The sequence below is a fragment of the Astyanax mexicanus genome, chromosome 4 (genome assembly GCF_023375975.1).
Source record: "Astyanax mexicanus isolate ESR-SI-001 chromosome 4, AstMex3_surface, whole genome shotgun sequence".
Classification (NCBI taxonomy): Eukaryota; Metazoa; Chordata; class Actinopteri; order Characiformes; family Acestrorhamphidae; genus Astyanax; species Astyanax mexicanus.
In genome coordinates, this window is record NC_064411.1 from 28,430,994 (window position 1) to 28,442,398 (window position 11,405).

At 38.4% G+C, this 11,405-nt stretch overlaps 1 protein-coding gene across 3 annotated transcripts in view; it reads right to left on the reverse strand.

Moving 5' to 3' along the window:
- esyt2a (extended synaptotagmin-like protein 2a) overlaps positions 1 to 10,364 on the reverse strand; it is a 76,685-nt gene extending 66,321 nt beyond the window's left edge. For 2 of the 3 annotated variants that reach the window (XM_007232169.4, XM_007232168.4), the window contains exon 1: positions 9,447 to 10,363. In XM_007232169.4, the coding sequence (XP_007232231.3) occupies positions 9,447 to 9,815 (369 nt within the window). In that variant the 5' untranslated portion in view covers positions 9,816 to 10,363. Of the gene's footprint in view, positions 1 to 9,446 lie in introns of all 3 variants that reach the window. The other variant, XM_007232166.4, reaches the window with a different exon arrangement.
- Between the last annotated feature and the right edge of the window lie 1,041 nt (positions 10,365 to 11,405).

Consider the following 11,405-nt stretch of genomic DNA (forward strand, 5'->3'; position numbering starts at 1 on the left):
TAACTCAAGAAGCAAGTTGTCTCGAAGTCTTATAAGAAGATTTACATATTATTATTCCCTATTAATTTGTTTATTTAAATGTTACTATGAGCCTAGATTATCAGTCTTACTCGTAGAGTTAACAACAAGTTAACATGTGCCATGTTGTATTTTAGGCAAAAATCCATACTGTGATAGTGATATTCTGTATTAAACATATATGTCTATATGTTTATATGCATGCAAAAAATATTTATTACTGTACATTTTAGTAATAATAATTTTTATTATTATCATTATTATTATTATTATTATTATTATGTACATTATTATGTTTACAAAACAGACACATGTTTTTGGTTTTTAATTAATGTTTAAAATTGTTACAGTATATTAATATTTTTTTAATTATTTTTGAGTATTATTAAAATTAGTCAAATATTTTTCAGTGTCCAAAACACATCCAAAATTCCCTGTACACACAACTCCTTTGACCACCACGTGGAGCTGAGACACACGCACACACACAGTGGCAGGTGCTCAAAAATAGAACACAACTGTGTAAACTGTGCAAAGCTTTGCAATGTGACCATAGTAACACTTCCTCATTTACTGTAGAGCGAGCACCTGACTAAGAGACGCAGACAACATGCACACAAGTATTCACTTTCAACAAAGTACAAGCTGAACAAGAAAACCTCAAATATCTCAATATGTCTTAAGAGAAATGGTGAAATACAATCCAATATGACCTTACAGTATCAGTATCAGTAACCACCCAAACAATAAACACTATTTTGTAATCAAATCACACACAAATTGCGACACTCCAGTCCTAAGTCAAGTCCCAAGTCAATATGAGCATGTCTCAAGTTGAGTCACAAGTCTTAGCCTACATTTTAAGTCCTATTCAAGTCACCAAAGACACCAATATATCACCTTTCCTGAGTACAAACATCAGACAATAGCTGATTGTTTTGGAATATAAATCAGCTCCAACAGCTTCAGATAAAGATGTTGCAACATCTTTGTACAATGAACTCTGTGCATCATAAAACAATTGGTCTAATTGTAAAAGGTCAGAAGTTCCAGTCTTACAATACTGCTGCAACAATATAACACACAGTTATTTGTTTATATGTTTCTTATATCTGGGTTTCTGCGGGTACGAGGAAAGACAGTTTTAAACACCACTCAGAGAAGAAGTTAAGACCACCACTGAAACAACGTATTTTTCGCACTATAAGGCGCACCAGATTATGAGGCGCACTATCAATACACGTCTATTTTCGTACTATAAGGCTCGTTATGTGACACTAGTTAGGAACAGGGGTGTTGCCATGTTTTCCTTCTAATTCAGCAAGAAAAGCTAAGCTAATTACGTAAACAAAACTGTAATTAATTTAAAAAAAAAAACTTTCTTTTAAAGTTTATTTACAGTAAGCTTTCCAGATTTCCACTAAGGCCCCTGAACAGTGAAAGAGCTAGGGCTTAGCATGGTTAGTGGCTAATGCTAATGCTGCTCCAGCAGTGCTAGCTGGAGTTAGCAGCAGGCTACAGGCCGATAAGACTCACCACTGAACAGCTAAAGAGCTATCGCTTAGGGACTAATGCTGCTCCATCAGTGATAGCGCCAGGGTTGGAAGCAGGCACAAGGCTGATGATACTCACCTATGAATGACAAAAGAGCTAGTGCTTAGCGTGGTTAGCGGCTAATGCTAAAACTGCTCCAGTCTCAGTGCTGGAGAACTAAACTGAAACTCCTGTATAATACTGCTTTACTGCTCCTTAATACCTGACTGTAAAATTTATACATAAGACACATCGGATTATAAGGCGCATTAACGATTTTTGGGAAAATTAAATGGCAACTTTTTTTTTTTAATTTGACTCTTCCCCATGCCTACTGTTTTTTATTTAGTCAGCTTGCATATGACTGCATATGAAATTTGAACAGAACTGTATTTAAATGTCTTTGGCATTTTAAACATCTTATAAGGTAACAAATCAAAGATTTTATTAGCTAAACTAATTTAATTCATTGGCTATTGAATTAACTAATAACTTATTTTTCACTGACACGGAATATACGTCTGTTTCTAAACTCTTAACACAGAAACTTTATAAAATGTGCTGCTTACAACCATATTTCCCGTAATACTACCTCAAAATTTCTGAAAGCAAACAAAGCTTTCAATACACAAACTAACTCTATGCTTTAAAACCGCAATACCCAGCTCAATATCACACCATTCTTTCAAAACACTAGCATGTGTCTTTCGTCCACATGGAACATGCAGTCAGTCATTGCACATCAGTTGTCAAAATACTTACAGCTGATGGCGTTACAGATACAGCATTACAATTACTCTCTACCAGCAAACAACAGACAATATGACATCCATTGCTTTTGTAGAATATTTTATTAATTCTTCCTGAAGAATCTTATTGCACAACTCCTGCTTGGCTTTAAAACATGTGCACTGTAGGAGTGATATTTGCGTTCTCAAACAATCAGGATATCCAACAGCTTTATCACACATCATATTTTTGTGGTGCTGCACCCATAGTAAAACAAATCTTTAAGTATTTGCTTGAATGCATTTGATAGAAAAAGATCATACCAACACCTTACTTTCTTCCTTATACAATTACATATCTTGCCTTGAGCCACCAAGCCTACTAGAAAGACTTTTTTCCAACAGCACCATGCAGCTTCAATATTTAGATTTTTATTTTATACACAACCAATCAAAGGAGGTTTTAGATCACCCCAATTGGTTAGCAGTCTAGTAGCAGTGCTGCACGACCCAGACGGGCTGCTTTTTTATTTTATCCTCTTAGCAATACTTTTATTTTATGCTATTCACCAGTCAGACCTCTAAGTCTTCTTCTAACTGCTGAAACTAAGACTGAAGTTGTTGGCAATTGGGTCAGAATTAAATTGAATTAAATCAATTTCTAGAGCTGTTTATTTTTATTGCTACAGACTAGCTGTAAGCTGTTAACAAATGATGTTTTTTTTTTTTCAAAAAAGCACTTAATTTAATGTAATTTTCAGTTTTATGACAATATCCTATTGTTTTCTTTGAAAGATCTGGCAGCCTACCTTTAGTACCCTTTCAGGTTATTCACTTTATGTGATGGGCTTAAATAACTGAAAAAAAAACTTGTGGTGTTCTAAAACGTTTGACCAGTAGTGTGCTTTATGTTTAATTTGGCAAGCGGTTAGTCCCGCGTAGCTTGTTTTAACACAGTAAACACGCAGGCTACAGTCCGATATATTCGCCTTTGAATGGTGAAAGAGCTAGCGCTAACAGTGATTATCAGTTAATGCTAATGCTGCTCCAGCAGTGCTAGCCAGGGTTAGAAGCAGGCTACAGGCCAAAATACTTGCCTCTGAACAGCAAAAGTGCTAGTGCTTAGCGGCTAATGCTGCTCCAGTGGTGCTAGCCGGGGTTAGAAGCAGGCTACAGGCCAAAATACTCGCCTCTGAACAGCAAAAGTGCTAGCGCTTAGCGGCTAATGCTGCTCCAGTAGTGCTAGCCAGGGTTAGAAGCAGGCTAGAGGCCGAGATAATACTCACCTCTATACTCACCTCTGAACGGCAAAATAGCTAGCTAATTTACACCTAATGAATACACCAGCTGTACAGACTGAACTGAAAGACAGCACCACCTCAGTCTGACAGATTCAATTAAAAATAGCTCAGAGGTCTACAATCCCTAGAAAGCTAAACTCATCACCATCCTTGCTGAGATCAGCTGTAGCACAGCTCTTACACTACCAATGCTTGCTGTTAGCATCATGGCTAACCCACTACAACCTTGCTGAGATCAGCTGCTGTGTCTGTTAGCATTGTGGGTAACCCACTCCAACCTTGCCAAGCCCAACTGATGTATCTGTTGTTAGCACGGCCCTAACTCTGCCGAAGCCGGCTGTTAGCATAGCAGCTAACCTGCACAAATCATGCTGAGCCCAACTGCTGTGTATGTTAGTATTGTAGATCTAACCCTGCCGAAGATGGATGTTAGCATCGCGGCTAACCCACTCCCACCTTGCCAGGCCTGCTAACTGTATCTGTTAGTATTGTGGCTAACTAGATGTACCTTCTATATCAGATTTAAACTATATAACTCATTGTTATTTGGATAAAATGCAGTCATATCTGTAACTGGTTGTTACATATTTCTGATGTTATTATGGCTTAAAGAGCAGTGCCAATTTTTTTGGTCTCAGGACACTGGTGACCTACTCTACTTACCACAGCCTACTACTGACTGAGATTAGCACACATAATACACAGACACAGGCACACACTGTATAAAAGCAGTTTTAGTGTGTTTTTGAGGGTGCTGTCAGTGTATGTCTCTTTAGGGACTGGTATCAGGACCAGTAACTAGTTTTTGCTGACCATTTTAGTTATTATAGGTGTTATCAGGTGGCATGAGATGTTACTGATGGCCATAGACTTGATTTAATTATAAATGCATTGGCAGATAATAGCTTTTTTTCCCCTAGAAACATTGTCATCAGCCAATCTGGCCAATATTTTAAAATGATACCTGCTGACGTATTTATTTTAGGCTGGAAAAGGAACAAGCGATGCTGGCCACACTATTACAACTGGCCAACAATGGCTGTGCTACTTTAAAATCCACTGATTAAAGCTCATTTTACTTTATCTGTATTATTTTTAAGTTTATATGGCGCTGAGTGGTCCAGCGGGCAAAGTGCTGCCACTTGTCGAATCCCAGACATGCAGCTTTCTAGCAGCAGCCAGAGCTCTGAGAGAGCACAATTGGCCTTGCTCTCTCTGGGTGGGTATTTGGCGCTCTTTCCCATCAGCACAATGTATCAGAACAGAGTTGCTGCGCTTTCCTCCGATTTTGAAAAGCTGTATCAGCAGTAGTTGAAAAAGAGGCGGAATCTGACTTCACATGTATCAGAGAAGACATGAGCTAATCATTACCCTCTTTGTGTTGTGACATCACTAGCGATAGGGAAATAAGTGGAACAACTAGCCTAGCTTAATTGGGGAGACAAATTGGGAGAAAATTAGAAAAAATAAATGTATTTAAGTTGTGTTTTTTTATTAAGGTGTCTACTCTCTCTGTAAGCTATAAATGTGTATCTTGGTACTGGCATCAGCACAGAAGTACATCATCATCGACCAAAAATTCCCACACCAGTGCATCCCTAGTAACTACTCCGGTTACGTAGGACGCCACACATAGCGCAGCTCTAAAACACACCCTAATTACAACTGACAGATACCAGTTCATCAGGGTGTGTGATTACAAGTCATCTGTGACAATTCTCACTACGCCACACAGAATCATGTGAGACACCCTATCTACATTTTATCAGTAGATAATACAACTTTCTTAATTTACTGTTAAACAAATATCCAACTAAAACAAGTCTGAAAACAGATATAAGTCAAAACCTGCAGGACTATAGAACACTATCAGCAGAGATGTTGAGTTTTGGTGGCGTTTGTTTTTGTGCACTACATTGTATCATAATGGTCATCACCATGTGAGCATGTGCAGTCATCACACTGCAGGATGTGCAGTGTTGAGTAAGGCAAATGAAGTCATACATGTTATGCCACAGTTTCACTGATACAACAGGACAATTCACCCTGTTCTCGTTTTCACGGCATGTAATGTTACCAGGGTTCAGATTATGTAGTTTATTATTAGCTATTTATACTTTTTTTTTCTTCTATCTCCCATAAACAGGGCATTATTAATATCATGAAATGTTGGAACACTGAATGCATTTACATGGACTCACCTATTTGTTTTTAATTGGTTATCTACACTTATCTGACTATTTAAATAGTCCATTTTTAAACTAAGAATTTTTTGGTTGCAAAGATCTGTAAAAAAAAAAAAAAAAACAATCTGATTAATAGAGCTGGATATTAGGTCAGTAATGTTTTTTTTTTTTTATTCTCAGTGCATGTAAACTCTTAACTAGAGTATATCTGAGATTGCAGACAGACCCTGCAAGAAACCTGAAGGATTTAACAGTAAATTCAATTGACTTATTTTGTGCCATTATTGGCTGAAAAAATCTAATTGCTTGCTGATCCCTAAGGTACAACAGTAAAAAAAATAAAGCAAGGCACTAACCATTGTTGTCCTTACTATAATGATGCCATTATGCATGTTATGATAATTGCGTTATTGAGTGAATATATAATAAATGGACATGACTTCTTAGATCAGCCTAAGGTTTAAAAATCTGAATAAGAAATCTGATAAAGAGAGCTGGATTTTAGCTCAGTAAAAATATTTCTCTATTGACTGAATAACAAGAAGATTTTTTGAACATTGCTAAATATAAATATCACAAAAAAATGAATAATCACAATGTCAGATTTTTTTTCCAAAATTGTACAACTCTAGTTTTTTAACTTGTTACCGCAAAGATTGACTGCTGATTCACAACAGTACAACAGTAATAAATAAAGCAATGCACTAATCATTGCACATCATAATGGCGCCATTAGGCCTGTCATGATAATTGCGTTTTTGAGTTAGCATACAGTATACGGACATGACTTTAACCATTTTTGCTGACATTGGTACTGTCCGTTTTATTTTTCTTCTTAGGAAGAAGAGGCCACTTTTTTTAAAACAACATTTTAAGTGCATTTTATGCATTATTTAAATCCCTTTTACAATCCAGGAGAAATCGAATTTCAAAACAATTAAAAGTTTATCACTGTAATTTCTGGGACAGCATATCGATCAAAACAAAAATTATTGCTGTAAGAGGTCTGGGTATGCAACAGATTTTAATCCAATCCTCAAGGATCCTCTGTTAGCCTTTATTTCTATTCTGCTGAAGTCCAAACACACCTAAGCCAGTTAATCATGTATCGTAGGTTAGAATGCTGCTGGGCTGGCCTAGGTGTGTTAGCTAGGAGAATGTGGAGTAAAAACGTGGACAGGTCGAAGGTCCACTGGGATAAATCCCCTCTCCCTTCCCCCCAAACTTTCAAAGGCTACTGTGATCAATGATCAGCACCTCACCTTCATTAAAGCTGATTCAAGTCTTTTTCCTTGCATGGCTTACCATATTTTAGAATGTCGAACTAGCCATGCTCAATGATATCAGAATTAGTTCATTTTCGCTTGATATTTTTTTTAAACGATACCTGATGTTGTATTTATTCTATGCTGGAAAAAAAGAACCAAGCGATGCTGACTGCACTTCTACAATTGTCCCAAACTGGCCACGCTACTGATATAATGCACTGATATAATGCACTGATATAAGCTATTTTTGATTTATTTGTATTAGTTTTAATAGATGTATTGTTTTATTTAACCTGTTAATTTAAAAAGGGGGGTTAAAGCTGACACCAGTCTATGTAAGAACCAGTTAGCTAAAGTGGTAGATGCTTTACACTATCACTACTTAAGCAATACCTAAGTACAATATTTTTTTTATAAATATATTTTAGTACTTTCACACTTCAACTTCTACTCAGGTCACATTTTTATTAAGTACTGCTTTGTACATTGCATAGAATAAATGTGTATATTGGTAGTGGCAGATACATAGTTATCCACATGGAATATACTTTATATTTGCATCGGCCCGGTATTCCCACATCGGTGCATCACTGTGGTTGGCATAGTGGGTGTGCTAGCAATTTAAGAGTAATGAAATACGTAATCCTAAAATCTGAGTGATCACTAAAAAACTCATATAGGTCGCGTCACTAAATGGGTGGCTTAAAGCTGGGAGGTTAATTGAGTTAATGCTTTAATGTGATAACCAAAATGGGAAAATCTCGATTGTATCTTCTCTGTATCGAGATCTTTACATACAGAAGCTGCCAGGGTGAGTCTCAGTAGGCAGATATTTACTTCTGTCAGGGACCTGTAAACAACTCTTATCAAGAGATTTTCATGTTTAACAATTTCCTTAACTGAATAGAAGGAGGTTATATTTACACTGTGTTTAATATAAAAGCTGCATGTAAAATTTAAGAAACTACAAATCAGAAATGAAATGTAAAGAAAACATAAGCGTATCACTTTAAATGGTGCTGTCTGTTTACAAATAAAAACTGAAGTTTTTATGTATATGTAAGGACTAAAAATCATAAACGAAATGAAATTGAGAATCTTTCATACATTAGTCATTCCATAGACCATGGAATGATCTCCCTTCTGACATCAGACACTCAACATCGGATCATGTCTTTAAGAAACGCTTAAAAATGTATTTTTATTCTCTTGCTTTTTGTAGCATATGAATGAACATGGTGGTTATGTCGACATGTTGACAGTTTGTTACATTGATTCGTCTACGTTTTGATAATTGTATTTATTTTTATATATTTATAGTTTTCTTTAATGTTTTGTCTGTAAAGCACTTTGTGAGTATTTCTGGAAAAGTGCAATACAAATAAAGATTACTTACCTACCTACAATATTTAAAGAATATTGAGGCTATTATTTAATATTTTGTTTTGTTTTTTAACAATATCGCCCAGCCCTAGGGGGGCTATATATTTAGTAATATGGGTTAGGGGTCACAGTTTAGAGACACAGAGAGAGAGTGTGAGTTTAAAGGGCTAAAGTTCACCATTCATGGGAGACCAGCGCAGATCAGCCCTGACTGACACAGATTACTGATTTTTTCCACATTATGAAACATTTCACATTTCACATTCATTGGCATTTATCTGATGCTCTAAACAAAAGGTGACAAGGTTGTTCCTATTATAGAAGTGGGGCAATGTAGTGTTAGAGGAGTCTAGCCCATTGACTCTTATTGGTGTAGAGCAGTATAGTCACCTAGTTTGGGAATGATGAGTTTCTTAGATTTTACCAAATTTAAAACCTCTGGAATATAATCAAGAGGAAGATGGATGATCACAAGCCATCAAACCAAACTGAACTGCTTGAATTTTTGCACCAGGAGTGACATAAAGTTATCCAAAAGCAGTGTGTAAGACTGGTGGAGGAGAACATCATGCCAAGATGCATGAAAACTGTAATTAAAAACCAGGGTTATTCCACCAAATATTGACTTCTGAACTTTTAAACTTTGTGAATATGAACTTCATTTCTTTGCATTATTTGAGTCTTTGTTATTTCAGCCATTTCTAGTATTCTACAAATAAATGTTCTAAATGACAATACTTGTATTTGAAATATTTGTATTTGTCCGTAGTTTGCAGAATAAAACAACAATATTCATTTTACTCAAACATATTCTTATAAATAGCAAAATCAGAGAAACTGATTCCGAAACTGAAGTGGTCTCTTTATTTTTTTCCAGAGCTGTGTATGCATTAGCTCACTGGCATGCTGTGGTGTAATCCACTGCGCCACACCACACACTGAAAACACCGCACTTTTTACATGGCTGGCACTGCCACCAGCCTACACACAGACACACACACACACACACACTTACTCAGACACACTTACCCAGGGTGGCAGCTCTGTGGTCGGTAAGCTCTGGCGGACGAGCTGCTCTTCGTGCTCGAAAAAGGCCAGGGCCCGGGTGACCTGCGGAAACCTGGCCGCCTGGTTCCGCCTGAGCCAGAACAGAACCGCCAGGCCCAGCAGGATCCAGCTGAAGCTGAACTCCAGGTAGCCCAGCACGTAGATAGGCAGCACCAGCAGGAAGGACTTGGCGAATTTAATCCCGTTGTTTTTAGCGTCTCCTACCGAGGACTGAGGCTCTCCGCCCGGGTCCGGGTCCGTGCGAGGGTCCGGTTTTGGACCCTGGTCCAGTCCGTTCTGATTGGGCGCAGGTGCTGCATTGGGTTCAACTCCATTTGTGGTCGCACTCATGTTTGAACAGTGTTAAAAGTTCCACAAAGCGAGGAAACAGCTGTAAAAGAGTCCAAATAAGTCCAACTTTAGGAGAGTAGTAACTTAGTAGCTAACTAACTTAGCTAGCTAAGCTAACACGTAAATAAACACTTCCAAACGACGGTTGCTAGAGAAAAGTTCCCGGATTGAACTTCCTGAGATTGCGGCCGAATCACTGATTTAGCTGAACCTACGCTTATCTACACAGAGCGCTGGTTCTCCCTAACGAGCGAACCTAACTAGCTTACTACCTCCTGCCAAGTTTACACACACACACCGTCCTCCTCAGTCTGAAGAACTTTCCGCGGACACGCTCCTCTCCACCGCTGCCTGCTATCTGCCCCCGCTCGCCACGTAGGTTAGCTCCGCTCCGTCCCAGTCCGTCAGCTCGTCTCGTCAGCCGGTCCGTCAGTCAGTGACCTCCACTGCAGCTGCTGCAGCTGCTCTCCGCCTCCAGCATGGCGACCCGCTCCGGCCGTGTGCGGTAGTAACGTTAACGCTGGCTCTTACCCCACCACATCCTGCCCCGCCAGCAGCGCGCTGTGCCCGCCCGCCCCACTCTCACACACCCTCCACACACAGCTCAGCACCAGCCCACCGCTCCCTCTAACTACCTCACAGGAACCCAGGAACCCAGACCCGGAACGAGGGGCTTCACACCGCGGGCAGCTCGCTCCCCCCTGTGGCCAAAACAACACGACGACTTAAAGCAGATATTCCCTAATATAAAATTATATAATTCCCGTTTATTACTCTGTAGGTAGGAGTATAGATACTAGTGTTTAAATACTTCTGTAGAAGTTGAAGTATCAAACTGAAGTATTCAGAAATACAATAAAGAAAAATAAAGTATAAAAGTTAAATTAATGTCACATAGTGCACTACTCCCCACATTTTTCTAAAAGCCACAATGTCTATAATGTTATATTAAAATGTAAGTGGCAAGTGTCAGTCTGTATTATTTTGTTTCTAAACTAAGAGCAAGAGCATTTCTGCTTTGAGAAGTGACAAAATATTGTGTTTAATGGCACCAGTGTGCTGGAACTACCATCCATGCTAAGCCCTAATATATTCATTCTAAAAACTGGGGTGAGTTCTTCTGGCCACCTCACACGTCTTTACATACTTCCGTCACACGTACAGCCTCTAAAAGAGAATCCGGCTCAGTTTTGCTGAACTTTACTGTGATGTATCAAGAGCCACGGTATCCAGGGTAATGTCAGCATACCACCATGAAGGACGTACCACATCCAACAGGATTAACTGTGGACGCAAGAGGAAGCTGGCTGAAAGGGATGTTCGGGTGCTAACCCGGATTGTAACCAAAAAACATAAAACCACGGCTGTTTAAATCACAGCAGAATTCAATGCACGGGTGTCGGAATAGTATATGTTTATACTTCTCATTCAACCGCAATCAGATTCACTCTATGTGGATGGAGAGATGTATCTGAATAGGGGTTTTATGAATGAAAACAAGCTGAAATAAAATAAAAAGTAACAAGGATATTTTTAAAATGTAAGGAGTAAGTTTAGATTTAGATTATTGTTTTAGATTAGATTAGATTA